The following is a 22,748-nucleotide window of genomic DNA, read 5'->3' on the forward strand; positions in this document are numbered from 1 at the left end:
TGGGCAGTGCTTATAACCTTTAATCCCTTGCTGCAGATGGTTGGGGGAGCAGAGTTGTTGTGGGGTCCAGCCTTGGGACAGTTGCTCAGACACTAGGGGACAAGCTCAGGTCGTTGTGTTCTGGGAATTAGCCCTGTCAGTTCACTTGGGCCGCGTCTAGCTCGGTGGCTCACCTTTCCCTTCCCTTTGCTGGCTGAGAGGGAGGAAAAGGCGCCTCCTGTTCACGTGATCCCTGAACAGCTTTATTTTGCATTTGTACCTATGTGGTGTGTGTGTGTGTGTGTGTGTGTGTGTGTGTTGTGTATGCGGGAGAGGACGAGAGCCTTATGGCGTGCAGATGGAGAGAGCGGACAGCCGGCAGGAGCTCTCTTCCCATCTCACGCCATTAGGCTTGGTGACTGTTGTAGAAAATGCAAAGACATCTAACAATGTTTATTATAAAGTTATCCTATAATTATTACGGTGGTATTCTCTAACCTGTTACCATGATCAGCAAAGACACAGACCCCTGTTGTATTTTGGAATAGCCTCATTTTACCCGGGACCCTCTAAAGTATCCTTATCACTTCCCAGCCCCTGTCCCCAGGCATCTGGGCTGCTGTGTGGGCTCCTTGCCTCCATCCACACTCCCGACCCAGCATCTGTTTCTCTCCATGCTCATCCACTGAGACTTCTTCCTCCTCCTCCCTCCTCCTGTCCCTCTCTCCTCCCTCTGCCTCAAAGACCCACGACCCAGGCCTTCGAACCTCAGACTCTGTGTCTCTCTCTTCTGCCAAATTCCAAGCTTTAGCATTTTTTTTTTTTAAATTAATCGGTCAACAACTTTAAATAGGCAGAGCAAGGTTTACACATCGAGGAGAGGTGTACGTGGGAATGTGCTCATCTGGGCAGCAGCTAGATCTTGGGGGTCAGTAATTAGCATCTGAATACATAGCACCAGACCAACCCCCAACAGGTGACAAGCGTTTTTTTTACCTGGTAAGCCATCTTGCTGGGCCCCAGAACAGCTTTTAAAAATATCTTTTAGAAGCTGGGGGGAATAGGCAAATAAATAAAATTGCTTACCTTGCAAACAGGAGAACCTGAGTTTGACCTCTAAAGCCCATGTAAAAATCTAGGAGGGACGGCAGTGTCTGCCTACCATCCCAGCGCCAGAAAGGTGGAGCTAGGTGCCTTACTGGCCAGCTGGCCTAGCTCGGAAGATGAGTTCTAGGCCAGTGCAAGACTGTCTGGAGAGATGGCTCAGCACTTACAGACGGCCCAGGCTCAGTTCCTAGGACCTATGCAGCAGCTCACAAACACCTGTCACTTTTGTTCCAGGGAACCTGACCTGGGCTCCATGGCCACTGTCTGCATGTGGCACACACATATACATGCAGGCAAACGTACACATACAAATAGCTAAATAAATACGGCTAGCTCCTGAGGTACAACACTCAATGCTGCTCTCTGGCCTGTATACACCTAAGTGCATGCGTTGCACACTCACACACACACACACAATTAATGACAACTTTCAAAGGTAGCATTCAACTGACACTACTTATCATCCAACATAGCAGCCTTAGCTTTTTTTTTTTTTTTTTTTCATTTTTTTTGAGACAGGGTCTCTCTGTGTACCCTTGGCTTTCCTGGACTCGCTTTGTAGATCAGGATGGCCTTGAACTCACAGTGATCCACCTACCTCCCGAGTGCTGAGTGCTGGGATTAAAGGCATGCACCACCACGCCCAGCTTTGATGCCTTAGCTTCTTACAGAAGCAGCAGCTTTTTACACACTGTGCACCTGAGGAGACATTTTTACAGGCATCACAAACCCTTGACCTGCGAGTGCTGCCACGTTGTCATTTTTTTGTTTGTTTTTTTTCTGAGACAGGGTTTCTCTGTGTAGCCTTGGCTGTCCTGGACTCACTTTGTAGACCAGGCCGGCCTTGAATTCACAGTGATCCACCTGCCTCTGCTTCCCCAGTGCTGGGATTAAAGGCATGTGCCACCATGCCCGGCTACCCATGTAACCAAATACTCTCTCGCTGCTGACTCCTCGTAGGACACATTTCAAATGGGGGAACGTTAACTTTATCACATAGTTAAACTTTTGTTTAACTTTAACTTTTATGTGTGTGTTTGGGTTTTTATAGCGCCTGTACGTATGCCTGTGCACTTGTTACTCTTAACCTCCAAGCCTGTGAGCTGCCGTGTGGGAGCTGGGGATTGAACCTGGGTCTTTGCAAGAGCAGCCAGCACTCTTAACCTGTGAGCCACCTCTCCAGTCCCAACTTAATATGTATATGTGTGTGTGTTCTGGGGGGCGGGGCCTGTTCTGAGGACAAGTTGCAGGAGTCAGTGCTGCTCTCCTCCCGTGTATTGGTTCCGGTATGGAAGTTGTTTGGGTTGGTAGCAGGTGCCTGTAACCACTGGGCCATTTCATCCATCATTTACATGATAGAACTTGTCCCCCCTCCCCCATTCACCCTTGGAGAAGCCCAGCCAGCCGCCACCCCAGCTAGTGGCTCGGCTCGGCTCCCTCCGGCTCGGCTCTGGCTCCGACTGCAGCAGGTTCAAGTGTCCGCTGGAGTGAGAGGATGTTAGTAAAGTTGGGTGACCTGACTGGCGGGCAGAGCAGTTAAGTACCCTGACATCACTGACCTCACTCAGCAAGGGGCGTTATTTTCGGAGAAACCCGGTATCAAAGGGTCTTGTTTTGGGGGAATTGGGACTTGTGAAAGAGACGAGCTGGGGCCCTGAGAGGACACTTAGCATGGCGAGTTTGTCGGGCAGCCTGTCCCTGTAGTCATGTCTTCCCTGGGAAACACACTGGGGCTTAAGAAATGTTCTATTTTGTTTCAAGATGTCCTCAAGGTTGCTGGTCTGAGAAGCTCTCATGCCTTTGGAACAAGGAGAGATTACACTTAGTTTGGAAACACCTTCCTATAGCGCAGCTACTGTATTTCAGACAAAGGTCTTTACAGAGGCAGGGGTTTGGGGTTTTCCACGTGGCCGGTCAGAAGAGCCCTCCGCAGGGTGCTTTCTGGGCTTGTGTATGTTAAATCCCCTCTTAATGACATATTCTTACTATAACGTTAAGATCCTTGGCAACCAACAAAAGCCACATCAGAGGTAAACGGTGGCTCTCCTCAGAACATGAGCAAAGCGGCCTTTGGATTTCATTCAGCCAGCGCAGTTCCCGCCCCTCTGTGCTTCTTCTCAAATTTCAGCTCCTTTCTGGTGAATGATTCTTCAGCCCCCCCTGTCCCCCCCACCCACCATGTGCCCCGTTTCTGGCTCCTGCCTTGATTCTGCTCACTTGTTGAAAAGATGCTAAGAGGAATTGGCAGATGGCTCTAGCATGACAGTGTTTCTTCTTTTGTTGGCCACCAGTCCCCACTGCCACACCAGTGCACTAGCAGAAAATTTACACATGCAGATTTGAATATTAGCCCAGGCCCTGGCTCTGCAGTTTGTCTTGAAAGGCCAACAAAAACCCCAAGAAACTGTCACCCTGGGAAGGGGTCCAGGTGGGGCTAGCCAGCTGATGGACGCTGGGAAGGGACAAACAGGAAGCCCTGCCCACCCCAGTGTTGAATTAATGTTCCCTCCAGGGACAGGCTGAAGTGGAGGCCGTAGATGCACCTGTGTCCATCATCGGAGCTTCCTCCTTTTATTTGTGTGTACGCATGGGGCGGTGGTAGGCTCAGAGGACAGCGTCAGGGACTGTTCTCTCCTGGGTCATGTGCGTTCTGGGATTATAGGTAGTCTTCAGTCTTGGCCACAGAGAGCCCCTTTACCTACTGGGTCTCATCACAGTAAATCCCAGGAGCCTGGGTGATACCCTCCCCTCCCCCAGACAGTTGTATCACCACAGAGTCCCACCCCACTGAGGATGGCCACCTCCTGAAAGCTGCATCATGGAATCCGTACAGTAAATCTCCTCCTGCCTCTGCCTCCCAAGTGCTGGGATTACAGGCATGCACTACCCCGCCTGGCTTCTTGTTTGTTTTTAGAGGCAAGATTATTCTGTGTAGCCCTGGCTGTCCTGGAACTCTTGTAGCCCAGGCCGGCCTCAAGGGCTGGGATTAAAGGTGTGTGCCACTGGGCCCAGCATACTGCTTAGAACTTTGATTGGTAGATTCCAGGCCAAGCTACTTACCCACGTTAGATGTCATTTCCTGACCAATTTTATACAAGGATTAAAGCTTTTAAAAAGTGGGTTGTTTTTTTTTAATTAGGATGTATTAATCACATACATGTGATGTCTCTTATTACATTTCAGTACCTGTATATGATGTATTTTGTTCTAATTCACCCCATTACTTTCTCTGTCCTCTCTCACCCTTGTTGATCTGTATGTGTGTGTGTGTGTGTGTGTGTGTGTGTGTGTGTGTATGTATGTATGTATGTATGTAAATAAGTAACTGACCCAATGAGTCTCATTAGGTTGCTTTCAGGAGCGCAGGGTGCCTCACCAGCATCTGTCTATACCACTAGGAAAAAGAAATGCCCTCATCCCCCTAACCATTAACGACCAATAGATTCTCAGGGCATAAATGCTAATTTTAAACCATGTCCTTCCTCAAAGTGACGGTCAGGTATGCATTTCCTGTAGCTCTCTCCTGCCTCCCTCTCTCCACCCCCTGAGAATCCCATTCCTCTTCCCAGATTGCCACCCTTCCACTTCCACGTCACGTGTCTGTCGTGCGTCTGTATCTATATATGAAATCTCGGTCTACACAGACAGCGCTGGTCTGAGCCCAGCTTCTCTCACACAGCCCGCCTTCCTGCAGGTGACATGATTAGTTCTTTATGATGGAATAATGCTGCGTTGTATATGGAGACCACATTCCTCTCTCTGTCCACCTGCTGGTGGACATCTAGGCTCGCCCCACCTGGCTTTGTGAACAGTGCTGCAGGAAATGTGGGTGTGCAGGTGCCTCTGAGGCACCTTAGACTCCTCTATCTGTACCCAGGACGGGCACCCCAGACTCATAGAGCGGGTCAACTTTAGTGTTTTTGAGGAAACATGAAAGTTAATGCTTTATAATAATTTATAAATGTCAAAAAAAATTTTTTTTAAAAAACAAAAACCATACCAGGAACTCTCTAGGAAGCCCTTTTGCTTAGATATATTGATTTTTGTTTTTGAGACCAAGGTCTCGAGCCTGATGACCTGAGTTGGATCCCGGAACCCACGTAAAGTTGAAAGGAAAGAACTGACTCCACGGAGTTGTCCTCTTACCTCACACGGGAGCTGTGACACATGCACCCAAAATAGAGTTACTTGAAGAGCGTTGAACTGCCCACCTTGTGCTACATGTATGGTGGGCAGCTTTCCTGGAAACCATCACTATGTTGAGAAATACAGGCATGGGGACAATACAGAAGCTGAAAAAAGTAATTATACTATGTGGTAGCTGTCCTAAGGGATGTCGTGTGTGTGTGTGTGTGTGTGTGTGTGTGTGTGTGTGTGTGTGTGTGTGAGAGAGAGAGAGAGAGAGAGAGAGAGAGAGAGAGAGAGAGAGAATGTGTATGTGCGTATGTGAGTGTGTGTTTACATGTGTGCATGTCTGTCTGTGTGCAGAGGCCAGATGTTGACATTAGATGTCTTCTTCAGCCGCTCTCCGAGACCTCAGGGTTTGAGACAGGGTCTTTCACTGAACATGGAACTTGCTGACTCGGCTAGACTGGCTGGCGAGCAAGCCTTAGGGTCCTTCAGTCTCTGCTTCCCAACACCAGGACTGCGGACACATGCCACAGCCCCCAGCTCCTCCTGTGGGTTCTGGGGATCCAAACGCTTCTACTTGCAGTAACCGAGCCACCTTGCCACCCCCTTGCTTTTGTTTGAAATCAGGCTCTTACATCGTTCTAGTTTGGCCTGGAACTCACTGTGCACACCAGGATGGCTTGACCGACAGAGATGCCCCTGCCCCTGCCTCTGAATGCTGGGACTAAAGTGTGTGCTACTTTCCTGGTGTCTTAGTCACTGTTCTGTTGCTGTGAGGAGACACTATGACGAAGGCAGCTTATCTGAGAAAGCACTTAGTTGGAGGTTTGCTTGCAGTTTCAGGTGACTCCATGACCATCATGGTTGGGGTCATGGCAGCTGTTAGACAGACATGGCACTTAGAACTCACATGATCTGCAAATTGGAGACACAGATCGAGCAAGACTGGGCCTGGTCTCGGCTTTTGAAACCTCTGAGCTCAACCCCCAGTGACACACCTCCTAAACCTTCCCAAGCAGTTCCACCAATTGGGGAGCAAGCATTCCAACAGATGAGTCTATGGGGGGCCTTTGTCGTCCAAACCGCCACACCCGGCTTGTTTTGTTTTTGAGACCAGGTATTACTTTGTAGCCCAGGTTGGCCTGCAGCTTGACATTCTTCTGCTTCTTCCTGTGGAATGTGAGCATTAGAGACGAGGGCCATGGGGCCTGGTTTGGTGTCCCTTGGCTGACGCTGCATCCCTGCTTCTTAGCAGGGTCTCACCATCAGTGTAATGGTCCCAAGGCCCATGCTTGGCCCTGTTTCTGGCTTTCCCTGCTCATAGGCTGGTCCTACCAGCTGTGACTACAGCAAGACTCCTGCAGACTCCACATGGTCACAGTGCTGTAAATGTGTCTCCTGTACGGAGTCTTGGTGTGAGCTGAGGACAGTTTTGCTTTGGATGGGGAGTGCGGTTCCTAAGTGTTAGTTAGTAAATGAGTGAGAGGCGTGAGCCTGCAGTGCGAGGCTGGAAGAGGTGGCTCCCACCCTGAGTCTCACAGGGCAGAGCAAGGCCTGTGGAATGAAACAAGGCCCATGGTCAGGTGTAAGTAAGGGTTTCTTCCTGCTGTGGTATCTCACACTTGTAATGACAGCCTTTGGGAGGCTGAGGTAGTTGGATAGTAAGTTCAGGTCTGGCCTGGGGCACGAGTAAGATCAAGTTTTGGCCAGGCATGGTAGTGTACACCTTTAATTACAGCCTTTGGGAGGCAGAAGTAGGTAGAGCTCTTGTTTGAGGGCAGCCTGAGCTATATAGTGAGGCTCTTCGCACCTTTACATCCTGGGGGGAGGGCGGCGGCAAGCTGAGAATATGAGGCTGTTGGAACCAGGGTAGAAGTCACCTTCCAAGGCCAGCCTCTAGAGACACTTCCTCCACCTAGGCCCTGCCTCCCAAATAGCATCACACTCTGGCGAACCAGCATTCCAGGACTCCAGTCACTCGCAGAGGTTCCAGCCACATAGGCAGGTCTGGTGTCCACCTCTGAAGCAAACCCATAGGCAGGTGAGGCAGGAGGAGTCCTTGAGCTCAGGGGTTCAAGACCAGTTGGAGTAACAAAGGGAGACCTTGACTTTAAAAAGCAAAACAAAACTGGGTGCAGTGGTGCATGGTGATAGCCCCGGCACTCAGGAGTCGGAAGCAGGAGACTGAGCCACCAGAGACCTGTCTCCCCCTCCCTGCCCTGGAAAAACCAAAGGAATTTCAAGACGGTTCTAGTGGAGCTGTGAACTCAGTACAGAACCTTCTCGATGTGGGTCCCAGGCCTGTTCCAGATGTGTGCTCAGCCCTGGGAAAGCACATGCCTTTGTCTCCAGCACTCGGGTGGGTCTCTGGAAGTTTGAGGCCAGCCTGGTCTATATAGCGAGCTCCAGGCCGTAGAGGGCTGTAGAGGAAGATTCTGTCTCAAAAACAAAAAGAAAAAGAATTCTACAAAAGTAGCAACAGGCTGAGTATAGGGCAGAACCAGTGAGGCCCCCAGGCCCTGGAAGGTCAGTTCTGCAACCTTATATACAAAGCGTGGCACAGGGAGAAAGGGGTGCTGGGAGACTTGTCTCCCCCAACAGCTGTCTCCCCCAACCAACAATGTTGAAGGGTGCTGAGGTTCCAGGATATGAGGTCAGAGAGCGAAGGAGAGGGCCCTGCAGGAGTTACTTGCTCAGAAAGATGTTAGTTCACCTCAAACAACAGGAGAACAGACCAGCTGCAGAAGTCTCAGTTTGGGTCAGGAAAGGCCAAGCAAATGAACTTCTCTTTAGACTTTGTATTTTATACTTTTTATGACAAGTTTGAGTCTTAGGGGAGGTGTGCCTGTGAGAGGGGGTGAGAGACGTGGGCTAGGGCTTGCATTTTCACACATGAGTACCTAGTTCTTCATATGGGCTTGCCTTCCCCCGCTAACGCCCCACACAGGGCTAAATGAAGCTGAGGTAATTAGCCTTGAAAGAAAGTGCAAGCAGCATAGTGAGCACAGTGGCCTCACTCCTGCTGGAGCATCTGGGCAGATGGCAACCACCAGGGTTGAGCCAGAAGCCTGTGCTGCCCGTGCAGACTTCAGCCTTTTCTTAGGGCTGTGCTGTATTTGCCTCTCTCCAGTCTCTTGTCTCTCTTCCACTCTGTGGTGTCTGTGAACACTGTTAGCCCAGCTACAGAGTGCCTGGGGCCAGAGAGCTCATCTTCCTTTTAAAACCCTTTTCAGTTTATCAGAGTCTTTTGTGGATGGTTTCCTGGGCTTGTAGTTACTTTCCATCCCTTCTAACCTGAGTATGTTGTTGTTAATAATAACAATAACAACAACAACAACAACAACAATAATAATAATAATAATAATAATAATAATAATAAAAAATAACAACAACAACACTTATTTGTTTGTTTATTTATTTATTTATTTTTAGGGGAATCCTGTTCCACTGGCCTTTTAGTAAGCATGAAGGGATGTAGTCCATGGGAACTTGCTCAGTTATTGGTTAACTCAAGCAACTGCTTTTCTGTCTTCATAGTATAGATTGTGTTTAATGACTGAGTATGAATTTATGTGTTTTCTTAAAGTACATTATTTATTATTATTACTATTATTGTTATTATTAATGGTATTTCACTTTTTACACCAGGCTGGCCTTGAACTCAACATAGATATATGCCTGCATCTGCTTCCCAAGTGCTATCTCTTGGGCTGAATTTGTTTTCATTTTTGCTTATGGGTGTTGTTTTGCTTGCCTACATGTCTGTGCACCATGTATATATGTTTGTGTGTGTGTGTGTGTGTGTGTGTGTGTATACACATGTGTGTACGTGCCTGGCACACCTGTGGAAATTAAAGGACTACTTGGAGGAGTTCTCATCTTTCTCCATGTGGGTCCTGGGGATCTAGCCAGGTGTGGCAACAAGTTCCTTTACCTGCTAAGCCATCTCACCACCCCCTGCACTACTAACTTTTCCCTAAATCTACTTCCTGCTCCCAAGCTGTTAGCCTATTTGTCATTTTGGGATATTGTCAACTGGTGTTGACCGTTGGTATATTTATAGAAAAGTCTCTATAGCTTATGACTTGAATATAAACTTAAGGTATTTAAAGTCTATTCTTTCTTTTTTTTCTTTTAAAGTTCTTAGCTGATTTAAATAGAGGTGCTTTATGACCACACTTTTCAACCTTGGCTTGTTTTTCAAGTGAGTTTTCCTGGGTTTCCGAACTGCCGCTATCTGAATATGAAAACCTCACCTTTAAGTCTCTGAACTCTGGGGGCGTGGAGGTGTTTTGATGTCAGCAGTTAGTAATCCATTAGCCAAGGCTGGTGAGGCTGGTCCACAACAGCAGTCACTGTCCTGCACTCACCATGAAAAATAGAACTGTTAGGCGGGCGTGGTGGCTCACGCCTTTAATCCCAGCACTCGGGAGGCAGAGGCAGGCGGGTGGCTGTGAGTTCGAGGCCAGCCTGGTCTGCAAAGTGAGTCCAGGATGGCCAAGGCACCACAGAGAAACTCTGTCTCGAAAAACCAAAAAAAAAAAAAAAAAAATAGAACTGTTAGTCGAGGTGTTCAGGGTCAAAAACCAGGGCCCCCGCGGTCCAGTGCCCTGGAATTTGTTTAAGGAAGGGGTTCCCTCTTCTGGGGGGAGGGATGGAGCGTGTGCAGATCTCTCTGGGTCGTCCTGTACTCGTTTCGCTCTGAGGAAACATCTGGCATCTCCCTGCCACAGACACAGGCTGCTCTTATTCTGGGTCTGTCATCCATGAAAGGCGGCTTCGGCCCTGTTGGTTTGCTTCTGAAAGGCTGGGGTGGTGGTGGGGGTATGCAGCGCCTTAGAGACAAACAGCTGCGCTCATTGGCCATTTGTCCCTCGTTAGGAACTGCCGTCAGGCCTGCTGTGGAGAGGTGATGAAAGTGGGTGGGGTGGATTTATCAGAAGCTGGCTAATGATGAGGGCTGGGTCTGAAGGTTTCTCACTTTTGTAAGATTTTTCACTCCAGCTTCTCCCGGAGTCTCCCACAGTGTGCTGAAAAAAAAAACCTCTGAGCTTGGGGCTGGCAGGGTGGCTCAGTGAGTAAAGGCTGCCAGTCCTGATGGCTTGAGTTCTACCCCAGAATCCACACGCATGCTGGGGCACACAAGCTCCTACACATACACACAATAAATAAATGCACAAATAAAACGTACTCCTGAAGAAGTCTAACAGCCTAGTGATGGATGCTGGGTACAGGATCCCAGAAGGGGAAAGGGTGGGTTCTGGGTCTTCACTCTTCAGGGTACTTTTTGAGGAAGATGCCTCTGTATTTTTGACTTCTCTTGAGCCAGCTATAGAATAGGCAGGGCTCAGTACAAAACGGAATGCAGATTCTGAGTGCGAGTGTGTGTGTGTGTGTGTGTGTGTGTGTGTGTGTGTGTGTGTGTGTGTGTGTGTGTGTGTGTGTTGAGGTCAGAGGACAGCTTTCAGGAGTTGAGTCTCTCCTAGCATGTGGGGCCCTGGGATCAAATTCAGATCACAGGGTTTGGCAGCAGACATCCTTTACTCAAGGAGTCATCTTGCTGGCCCTTTGGTAAAAGTCTCTTGCAGCAAAACTTGACACTTTCAAGTTCTGTCCCAAGGACCCATAAAGTAGAAAGAGAAAACCAATTCCTCAAAGTTGTCATCTGGCTTGTGTGTGTGCGCGCACACACGCGCGCGCGCGCACACACACACACACACACACACACACACACCATACCACCACGACATATGAGGTGGAAGTCCAAGTTCTATGCTTGGTATTCACACTAGTGTAACAGGTGTGGATATAAGCATCTCTTTCTTTTCTATGTTTTTATTTTAAGTGTTTTGCCTTGAATGTATGTCTGTGCACCACATGTGTGCAGTGCCTGTAGAAGCCAGAGGAGGGCGTCAGATCCCCTGTAGCGGGAGTTAACAGATGGTTGTGAGCCACCATGTGGGTACTGGGTGTAGAATCCTAGTTGGCTAGAAGAGCAGTCAGTGCTCTTAATGATGGGAATTCTCTGGAAGCTGCTGACCTGGGTCATACTACTCAACCCCTCGGTGACAGTCCCTGGCTAAGCAATGCAGGTGTCCTGGCCATGTTTGGGTCCTGTTAGTCCCCTTGGGATCTTGATGGCTGGGTGAGGATAGCAGGCTTGCTTGCATGAGGGACTAACCCACTAGGGAAGCCTGGATGAAGGGGGTTTGCAGAGGTACAAGAGATGGCCTGAGGGAGGCAGGCTTTAAGTGAATTGATCATAATTGAGGATTGGGTGCGGAAGGAAAAGACTGGGCCTGGGTGTTTAAAATTTTTGGTGTGTGTGTGTGTGTGTCTATCTGTCTGTCTGTCTGTGTGTCTAGTTGGAAAAGCAACCTACCTAATGCTTATTGTAAAATGAACAAGTGTGAAGGATTTAGAAATAAATCCTAACATTGACAGAACCAATCCCTGCCACGCCTGCCAGAGCGGGATGCTGTTCTCTGTCAAGCTCACAAATATATAGATCCAGGGGTGACCAGTTAGCAGTCAGTTAGGTTTAACCATTGGTGACTGAGATCTGAACCCAGGGGTGGTCATTGGCATATATTTGGTAATAAAAAACCCAAGGCAATGTACATTTGGTAAGTTTGGTAAAATTGAGAGGAAGAAATGTTGAGTGGAGCCAAGGGTGGTGCTGGACTTAAAGGTCTCCTGTCAGGCTCTGCGCTATGATGCTAGGGCCAGCAGCCTGGGAGCTCTCTCTCTCTCTCCCTGCCTACTAGCGCTGGTGCCCCCTGGTGGACAGGCTTGTTTCTCCATCTCCAATTCCACTGGGCCCCATTGCTGCAATTTTTCCATCTCTGGAATGGTCTCTCTTGTCAAAAGGATGTGCTATTTATTGTTTATTTTGAGATAGGTTCTTACTATGTAGCCCAGCCTGGCCTTGAACTCATGTAGATCCTCTGCCTCCACCTCTTAAACTGCCTCCACAACTATTAAAGTTGTGTATTACCATTCTTGGCCTTTAAAAAGAAAGAAAGAAAAAAGCCTGCCCCCCCCCCCCCCCCGTGTGTGTGTGTGTGTGTGTGTGTGTGTGTGTGTGTGTGTGTGTGTGTGTGTAGACAACAACTTGAGAGCTGGTTCTCCTACCTTGGGGATCTGAAGCTGGAACTCAGGTGCTCCCAGTTAGCCTTCAGTGGTTGCTTTTGTATTAAACAGGCTCAGGGCTGGTCTTGCTTTCCTCCAAGCAATACCCGATAGCTACTTACTTCCTTAGTATCAGGTTTAGAAGTTTTGAGGAGGAGAGCTCCTGTGTCTTCAGACAGGGTCTTGTTGAACCGGGGGCTTAGTGAGGTAGCTAGGCTGGCTAGTGAGAGAGTTCTGGGACCTCCTAGCTCTGCCCTCTCAGCACTGGGGTTACAGACACAAGAATACCTGTATTTTGTTCAGAGGCGGGGTGTGGGCACTCGGGTGCCCCTGCTACTTGTTAGACCCTAAATGTTCCAAGACAGTGATGTTTGGCCTGTTGCTTTGCAGGGACCGTGAAGGTGAAGAGTTCGAACATCCAGGTGGGAGATCTCATCCTTGTGGAAAAGGTGTGTGGAGTCTGGAAGCTTCTCAGGGTCTGGGCATCGGTGGGAGTGGGAGCATGGGGAGTGGTCCAGGCTGGGCAGAGCCCTTGTGCTCTGCGTCTAGTAGACTGAGGGAAAAAACCCAAACCAAACCAAAACAGAACTCTTTGGGATGCTAGCAAACATTTCTCTGTCTTGGGAAGAAAAACTTCTATACCTTGAGACAAACACAAAGAGATTTTCCCAAGGTGCCTGTGTGCAGGGGAGCCAGGAGCTCTGCTTATAATTATAAACACACAGTATACATTTGATTTTCTGCTTTGTGTTTGTTTGAGAGCAGGTTTTTAAAAAAAAAAAAAAAAACAACAACAAACCAAAAAACAAAACCCCACTTAGTCATAGTGTCTTTTCTAGAAGACAGCTTGCCACATTGACACTTTAAAATACCGAGTTCACCTTTACTGCACTGCTAGCCTGTATGTCCTGACTCACGGTGCCCGCCAACCATTTTATGGGGCGCAGGGGTGGAGAGTGGTGAGAACGGTAGAAAGTCTGTGTTAACGTTTATCACTTGAGCAAACACAGACTTGTATGTTTTTGGAAGGCGTGACAAGGTTTGGGGGGGTGTTGGGGGAGAGTCTGGGGATCCTATCTTACTCTGTTTCTGTAAGAATTGAAGCATGCCCCTTGTTAACCGGTTAAGTGCAAGCATCCAAGGTCAACTTAAGAGAAAAGGGAAGGCTTCTTAGCTCAGCCACACAGGGCTGCTGTGCCCCCCCCCCCTCCCGCCTGCCATGTATTTATTCCTCTTTATTATTGTTTGTTTCTGAAACAAGGTCTTACTGTATAGATCAGGGAACCCACATATTTTCCTCCCTCTGCTGGGATTAACAGCTTAACACACTGTACCTGGCCTTCCCTCTTTATTTTGAGAATGGCCTTAGTTCTCACAACTTTACTTCCTTACATCCGGCTGCAAGGACTGGGGAGAAAGGGTTAGTCAGTAAAGTACTTGCCACACATGAGTGAGAACCCAAGTGTGGCCCCCATGTGAACAGAGCTGGGTAGTGGCACATACTTGTAATCCCAGCACTGGGGAGGCAGAAGCAGGCAGATCCTCTTGGGGGTCACTGGAACCTACTTGGTAAGTTTCATGTCAGTGACAGAGCCATGTCTCAAAACAAAACAAAACAAAACCAAAAAACCAAGGACCTCTGTTCTCCGTGCAAATACACGCACACACAAATGCACACATACACTCACAGAAGAGGAAAAAAGCCCAATGTGGACCAGGGCTGAGGCACTAGGGAGTGTTCAGGCTTGCCTTCAGTGCCTGTAGCTGCGGGTGTGTGGGGTGAGGGCAGCGCTGGCTGCAGGTTCAAGAGGAGTCCCAGGACCCGCTGTTCTCTTTCCCAGACGACTTATTGTTGGTGGGTACTAACATGCTAAGAGTGTGCAAGAGCCTGCAGACTCCAGAAAAGCAACCCTGCGCTTAGCCATGATGAAGGCTGAGACCCCACCTTGGCTGCTGCTGCACTAACGGTTTCCTTCCATTTGCCAGAACCAGCGGGTCCCTGCTGATATGATCTTCCTGAGGACATCAGAGAAAAATGGTAAGCATCTGATGGACACTGACCTTTGGCCTTTCCACTGATAATCAGGCAGCATCATTGTTTGGAAATGTCACAGGGTAGATGTCACTGTGGGGCCTCACAGGCAAGCCAGGACATCTCTGTGGAGGGATGCTCTTCACAAGTAAAAGTGTTTTGGGAGCCAAGTGGTAGTGGCGCATGCCTTTAATCCCAGAACTAGGGAGGCAGAGGCAGAGGCAGGCAGATCTCTTGTGAGTTTGAGGCTAGCCTGGTCTACAAATTGAGTCCAGGACAGCCAGGACTATTACACAGAGAAACCTTGTCTAGAAAAACAAAAACCAAACAAGAACAACAAAAAAGTGTTTTGGGTGCATATAGGTCAATAGAATTTGGTCACTAAAAACACAGAAAATATGGCTGGGGATGGCATCACATGTTTTAATCCTAGCACTTGGGAGGCAGAGGCGGGTAGAGCTATGCAGCCTCTGCATAACAAGTTCCAGGTCATTGAGGGCCTATATAGTGAGACCATGTCTCAAACAAAAATCCCAAGCTGACGAAACACCAAAAGACAGGCGGTTTGGCTGGCGACGTGGCTCAGCAGGTAGGTGTTTGTCTCCAAGCCTGGCAGCCGGATCTCTGTGACCCTCGTGGTAGAAGGAGAGAAGCCAGTGTTGTGTGAGTAACACCCCTCCCTCCGCAGAAAAACCAAAAACAAAATAAGCAAACAGATACAATAAACAATTAAGGAAAAACAGCACAGAAAAATGGGGCATGATGATTCATGCCTGTAATCCCAGCTCTCCAGAGACCAAGGCAGGAGGATTGCATGGAGTTGGAGGTCAGCCTGGGCTCCATAATAGTCAGTCCCTGTGTCAAAAAAAAAAAAAAAAAAAAAAAAAAAAAAACCAAACCAAACAAAAACCACCACACACAACCTACATGGTTATGGTGTTCTGCCTCTGTGCTTGGAAGCTGTTGAACTCCCAGGGCTTCTCCTGCCTTGGCTCCATTTGCAAAGTAAGAATGCTGGGAAGACAGCATGCCCTCCCACGTCCCACGAGGTTCTGGGGAGCTGAGCTTGGCTCTTCACCAGTACAGAGCGAGCACTTGATTGGCTGAGCCCTCTCCCCAGCCCTCATTCCTGGAAGTGTTAATTGTATGTCAGTGACCTGGACTCCCTTCCTGTCTTACCCACTGTCCCAGAGCTTATGACACGACTGAGGTATATGTCCCTAAAATGTGCAAGCCTGTCTTCTTCAGTGTCCCGTATGGGAGCAGAGTACATCAGGCTTAAGATTTTATGTCTGAAACAAAGCTTTATTGTATAGGCTTTTAAAAAATAATTTATTTTATGCATAGGAGTGCTCTATCACATGTACATCTGCTTGCTAGAAGAGGGCATCAGATCACATTACAGATGATTCTGAGCCACCATGTGGTTGCTGGGAATTGAACTCAGGACCTCTGGAAGAGCAGAAAGTGCTCTTAACCACTGAGCCATCTCTCCAGCCCCTTGTATAGGCTTTAAAAAAAAAGAACTTTTAAGGATGTGACCCAGTTTGTAGAGTGTTGGCCCAGCATGCCTCAGGCCCTGGGGTTCCAATCCCAGCTCTGCATAACATGTGACACACCTGCCCACCCTGCATAACATGTGACACACCTGTCCACCCTGCACTCAGGAAATGGAGGCAGGAGGATCAGAAGTTTGAGGTCACCCTTGGCTATTATAGTGAGTTCCAGGCCAACTGGGCACATTTGAGACTTTGTCTCTAAATCAGTCAGTCATCGATCAATCATGTTGGATTTTGAAGCGCTGTGGACTTGGGGGTTCTGTGTTAGTGGGGTCACCTTGCAGTGAGGGCAGACCCTGTCACGGTTCTTTCCAATAGCCATGCTCTAAGCCCATGGCTCAGCTCTTTAGCCCTTGAACACCCCTGGAGGCGGGGGGCTCTTACTGTCTCCATTCCTACACCTCAGGAGCCGGAAGCGCAGAGATAACTAGGCCAGTAAGTGACAAGTCCAAATGGTCCTGAGAAGGGGCCTGGAAATTCCAAACCCCTGCCTAGAAATAGTCGAGGAGTGACTATGCTGTGTTGGCCACAGTCTCATCACCCTGCTGGATTGGTATAGTGGCCTCCATTTTTTATACATATAAGGGCAGATGACGATGGCTCAGCAAAGTCAAGGGCCCCACCCAACCCTAGATCCTACGGTGAGGGGTTGAGTGAGGATTTGAACCCAGACCTTGTAGAGGGGGAAGGAAGTGGAGATTTCTTTTCCTTGAGAGTCATTGGCCGTTCATGGGCCATTTCTTCAAGGACCAGAGCCAGCACTGCCTGGAGCTGCTGCTGCTGCCAGAATTCAAGTTCTACACTTGGGTTTCAGACATCAGGCAGTGCCCAAATCTCTCTGCAGGGTCTTGCTTCTTGCGCACGGATCAGCTGGATGGAGAGACAGACTGGAAGCTTCGGCTGCCGGTGGCCTGCACGCAGAGGCTCCCCACGGCTGCTGTGAGTAGCTTTTCTCAAAGAGCTGCATGCTGGCCACTAGGTCACAGCCTGCTCCTCACACTCAGGTGTACTTGGAGGCCAACGGGGCCTGTGGCATGTGGAGCCGGGCTGGTGGGGACCTGGAGACCCTTGAGCCTGCGTGGCCCCACTCACCTAGTTGCACCAGAGGCAGCCCCAGCCCCCTATGAGGAGTGCTACCGAGGGTGATCTTGCCAGTTTGCTGGGGTGTAAGAGAAGGAGGCCTTTCCTTCTGCTAAGAGCATCCGTATCAGTGGTTCTCAACCTTCCTACTGCTGCGACCCTTCAATGCCATTCCTCATGTTGTGGTGACCCCCAATCATAACATTTTGTTGCTACTTAACAACTGTCATTTTAGCCGGGTGTGGTGGCGCACGCCTTTAATCCCAGCACTCGGGAGGCAGAGGCAGGTGGATCCCTGTGAGTTCGAGGCCAGCCTGGTCTACAGTGCGAGTCTAGGACAGCCAAGGCTACACAGAGAAACCCTGTCTTGAAAAACAAAACAGAACAAAACAAAAAGCCTGTAATTTTGCTACTGCTATGAATTGTAATGTAACTGTCTGATATGCAGGGTATCTGATACTCGGCTCCCTAAGAGATCATGACCCACAGGGTGAGAACTGCTCATCTTAGAGGCCGGTCTATCTACTGAGATCCTGTTCTGCGCGTGTGGTGGTTGAATAAGAATGCTCCCCTACAAGCTATATATCTGAATGCTTAGTCATCAGGGAGTGGCACTGCTGGAGAAGGAGTAGGAGGCGCGGCCTTGTAGGAGAAAGTGTGTCACTGAGGTGGGCTTTGAGGGCCTCTCCCTCTTAGCCTTTATGGATTGGGACGGTAGCTCTCAGCTACCTCTCTAGCACTGCTTATCTCACCGTGATGATAACGCACTAACCCTCTGAAACTGTAAGCCAGCCCCCCAGTTAAATGCCTTCATTTTATAAGAGTTGCTTTGGTCAGGGTGGCTCTTCACAGCAATAGAATAGTGACTTAAGACAGCAGGCCTTGTCGTTGTCCTCAGCCACATGTACTGTCTCTGCTCTGACCCTGGCGGCTGCCCCTCTGACTGCTGGCCTCTAGCTCAAGTCAAACCTTCGGATTGGTGCTTCCTCTGGGAGAGACACCCTTTGCAGGGGCCAGCAGGCCCACCACACAGGCTCTGTGCACAGCGTCTCTCCAGTCTACAAGTATTAATTTGGTTTTGACCTGGTGTTGGTTTTTTCTTTTTCTTCCTTTGTTTGTGCTGGGATTGAACCCAGGACTTTGCATATGCTAGGCAGGCAGTTGAGTTCCCACTGAGCTACATCCTATACTCTCTGATCACTCTCACCTGGCATTCCTTCCCCCCACCCCCACCCCCTATCAGGCAGGGTCCCTACTAGTAGCCACCTGGTGTATGCCCTGCTATGCCCTCCTGCATAGAACCAGGTGGCCGCAGAGTGCAGTGTCTGTCTAGAGGTTTGCCACAGCAGCTGGCTAAATTTGTTAATTATTTATTTATATATTTAGTGTGTGTGTGTGTCACAGCACATGTGTGGAGATCATAGGACAACGTGTGGGAGTCAGTTTTCACTCTTCACACTGTCGGTCCCAGGAATCAAACTCATGTAGTTAGGGTTAGGGTCATGACTGGCTGCAAGTGCCTTTACATACTGAGCCACCTCACTTGTCCCATGCCAGACGGAAATGCTTTCCCACAGCACCTGGAATGGCTAAGTGAAACGTTACTCTTCCTGGGCTTGAAGAGGAGAGGAGAAGCGGGCCAGTGCAAGTGCCGAATCTCAGCAGCACCTACGTCATGATGAACATGTCCCTCACACACACTGGTCATAATGCCCTGTTGAAGACCAGCTGCCACACACCACATGGTGTACTGAGTCAGGGCGTAGACTGACGGCTGGCTTTCTCTGAGGGCAACTGACCAGGCCGGAACTGATTGTTACCAACAGCGGCTTCCACTGATCATGGTAGCTGAGGGGCCAGAATTAAATTGCCGACATGAGGCCAGTACTGGTAGCTCCCTGATGTGGGCTTATGCCTGTTATGGTAAGTGTGGGCTAGGAATGTTAGCTCATTGGCTCTAGTGTGGGCTTCCACTAATAGTGGCAAGCACCTAGAAAAGAAAGGGAAGAAAGGAGAGAAAAAGACCACATACTCTGTCTTCTCTCTTTTTCTCACACGCGCACGCGCGCGCGCACGCACACACACACACACATACACACTCACATTGGGTGGATAGAGCAAACTTCAAAGAGTTCCAACAACTTATTTCTCCCACAGCTTATATATCTCAGCAAGACCTTTCAAGCAGTACAAAGATCACAATGTGGTTACATTCTATTTCTCTTTAAGTGAATGACCACAATGGGTCTATGTAAGAAAAACATGTTCCTCAATACCCTCATATGAACAAATGTTTTATGTGTTATGGGTGAGAAACAGTCATGAAAAAAAGTTATTTCTGAGAACCCACATACATTTTTTTTTTTTGAGACAAGGTTTCTCTGTGTAGCCTTGGCTGTCCTAGACTCACTTTGTAGACCAGGCTGGCCTCGAACTCACAGTGATCTGCCTGCCTCTGCCTCCCGAGTGCTGGGATTAAAGGTATGTGCCACCACGCCCGGCTCCCACATACATTTGTAACTAAGCAGCTTCTTATATATTAAGGAAGTGTGAGCAAGCAAGGTAATTGTTCAGCCAGCTTCTCTTTACTGGCAGGCTGCAATTTGCAGCTATAAAAAGAAGTATCGATTATCTTAAAAAGTAATCTTATAAAAATCTTAGAAGATGGGGATGGAGAGATACCTCAGAGGTTAAAGGCACTGACTGTTCTTCCAAAGGTCCCGAGTTCAGTTCCCAGCAACCACATGGTGGCTCACAACCATCTATAATGTAATCTGATGCCCTCTTCTGGCCTGCAGGTGTACATGTAGGCAGAGCACTGTATACATAATAATAAATATTAGAAAAAACTTAGAGGTATCACAAACCTAAACTTTTATATAAAAAACAATCAGCCATTTCTATCTTTAAGGTATGCATGTACTCATTAATAATTTTTATTAAATCATATCAGGAAGCTGAGGGCAAAAGTAAGCAGAAGAAATTAGTCACCTTGGAGCCCAGCTTCAGTGAGAGAGTCACACCAGCCAGTGCTAATTGCTTGCCAACCTCAAAAAGTTCCTAGCTTTACTATTAAGAGTGAATTTTTCCTTAATTTCAAATTGTTCCCTAAGATTTTCTACATCAGAGCTACTAGCAAAACCTTCTTTACCTGACCTTGCTGAACAGTCTGTTTTTCCAGATTCTTTCTAAGGGCGGTGGTCGTTGCCAGCAATCTACATCTCTTGAGTTTTTTTTCAGGGGTGGTGGTTGAATCATTAATCTGCTCCAGCAGCCATGCCTGAAAGAGATCAAGTGTTGCTATTGTGAGTGCCGGTGATGCCGCCCAGTGAGGGCTGGCAGCCCCCTTAGAGTTCTCGTGCAGCTCATAGATTATCGGAGATGTGGTGACCACAAGGGCAGCAAGCAGAGCGATGCCCCATACACGCTCCGAGACACACCCCCTGTGGTTGTGTTAACCTGCTCCCTTGAGTTCTAGAGCTGTTTTGCTGCTCCTCCCCGCACGGCCCAGACAGTGCCCTTCTTGCAGTTCATTTTTAAATGAGTTTCTAGCAATGGTCCAAGAGCCCTGGCTGCCCACACTGCTTTAATCTTATGGGGCCTGTGTTTCATTTCTTGGTAAGAATTTCTCCAGAAAAAGGAATCTGATCCTTAGAATGACTGGGAGGTTTTTGAGGCCAGCAAAGATGGCAGAGTGTCCCTCGGCCTTGCATAGGAAGTACCTCCTGGTTTAATAGACACTCAATTTGCCCTTGTTTGGCTCAGGCCTGGGCTGAGGGTGTTAAAGATAAGATACTGTTGAGTTTGCTGCGGGGAGACAGTAATTGCCTTATTGGGCCTGGGGATCAAAGGAGCAGTGTTTTAGGGTTGGCTTTATTTATTTATTTATTTATTTATTTATTTATTTGATTTATTCATTATGTATACAGTGCTCTGCCTGCATGTACACCTTCAGGCCAGAAGAGGGCATCAGATCCCATTATAGATGCCTGTGAGCCACCATCTGATTTCTGGGAATTGAACTTAGGACCTCTGGAAGAGCCATCTCTCCAACCCTTAGGGTTGTTTTTGTTGTTGTTATTGTTTTGTTTTGAGAGAAAAATAATTCAAGCTGGAGAGATGACTCAGAAGTTAAGAGCACTGTCTGCCCTTCCAGAGGTCCTGAGTTCAGTTCCCAGCAACCACATGGTGGCTCACAACCATCTGTGTCCTCTAAGGCCCTCTAAGGTATATGAGATAGAGCACTCATATACATAAGGTAAATAAAAATCTTAAAAAAAAAATTCTATCAAGGGCAAAGAAATCTACTGGGACAATCATTCCCAGTAACGTATTAGTCTATTTCTGACTGAAAAATACATGGAGCCGTGTAGAAGCCGCGGAAGGAAGTGGGAGGCCCTGCCTGTCGCCTCTGCCTCAGACCTTGTCGTCTTTCCAAAGGGCGTTCTGTAATGTAGGTGCTGATCTTCCCAGATCTTTCTCAGTGCCTAGAGACGCGTGCCTTCCGGCCCGCGGGTGACACTTCATGGAACTAGGACCCTGCTGCTCTGACTTTCCCCAGTCAGTGTATGGGGAAACCTCTGGGCCTCTTCTTATCCGTACTGGGATGTGCGGAGAGAGCCTCCTGCATGGTGCAGCCTGCCGGAGGGGTGGCCAGTGGCCTTCTCTAGCTACCAGAGCCTTCTAGTTGCTGTTTGCCATCCCCAGTCTGATCGAAGGCCTGATTGTTTTTGGAATATTTACTTATTTACTTTTTTACTGTCTCGAGATAGGGTTGTAATGTGTAGCCCAGGCTATCCTCAAACTCTTGATCCTTATGCCTCTGCCTCCCAAGTGCTGGGGTAACAGGTGTGCCCAATGACCAGTCTCAAATCAATCAACTTGTGAAGTCGATTATTAAAGATGCTCCCCCACCCCCTAACCTACAGACCTCTTATAACCAGGCAGCTCTGTTTGGTTAGCTCTTCGTTCATTCGTTTTGTTTGTTTGTTTTCCAGACAGGATTTCTCTATGTAGTCTTGGCTGTCCTGGACTCACTTTGTAGAACAGGCTGGCCTCAAACTCACAGCAATCCACCTGCCTCTGCCTCCCAAGTGCTGGGATTAAAGGCGTGCGCCACCGCGCCTGGCTAGCTCTTCCTTTGTGTCTCAGTTGAGGCCAGGGCCACACAGGTACTAGGTGAGCACTCGAGCACTGGGCAGTATCCCAAGGGCATCTTTGTTTTAAAGTAAGGTTTACTGGGCTGGAATTGCACTCACTGGGTGGACTGCTCAGCTTGCGTGCATGAAACCTGGCCTTGAGCCCCAGTATTCATAACCAGGCATGGTGGCCCGCTCCTAATCTCAGCATGCAGGAAGTGGAGGCAGGAAAATTGGGAGTTCAAGGTCATCCTTGGCCTAAATAGTGAGTTGAGGGTCAGCCTGGGCTATGTGAAGTCTTGTCTGTAAATACACAGGCAAATAAATAAAATAAGATCATTTAGTAGGAGAACCCTTATTTCCATTTCTCTGTGAACCATTTCCGTGTCTCCTTGAAATAGCAAGTGAGGGGGCAGTATGGAAGAAGCTTTCCAAGGGGCAAAAGTTAGGGTACCCCTGAGCACTGTTGTTAGAGAACAAAACCTCAAATCATTCTGTTTTACCAATGAAGACTCAGGAGCCATATGCTGGGGTGAAAACCTGCTCACTCAGAGAGGCAGAGAAGGCGTCTAGCTGGCCTTCCTACTCAGC

The 22,748-nt window shown here is 48.5% G+C and overlaps 1 protein-coding gene across 5 annotated transcripts in view; it reads left to right on the forward strand.

Moving 5' to 3' along the window:
* ATP9A (ATPase phospholipid transporting 9A (putative)) overlaps positions 1 to 22,748 on the forward strand; it is a 110,119-nt gene that overhangs the window by 30,411 nt on the left and 56,960 nt on the right. For all 5 annotated transcript variants that reach the window (XM_084777927.1, XM_084777924.1, XM_084777925.1 and 2 more), the window contains 3 exons: positions 12,739 to 12,797; positions 14,335 to 14,386; positions 16,784 to 16,878. In XM_084777927.1, coding sequence (XP_084634053.1) covers positions 12,739 to 12,797; positions 14,335 to 14,386; positions 16,784 to 16,878 — 206 coding nt within the window. The remainder of the gene's footprint in view (positions 1 to 12,738; positions 12,798 to 14,334; positions 14,387 to 16,783; positions 16,879 to 22,748) is intronic.

This window comes from Acomys minous (assembly GCF_964271855.1).
Source record: "Acomys minous genome assembly, chromosome: 3".
Taxonomy (NCBI): domain Eukaryota; kingdom Metazoa; phylum Chordata; class Mammalia; order Rodentia; family Muridae; genus Acomys; species Acomys minous.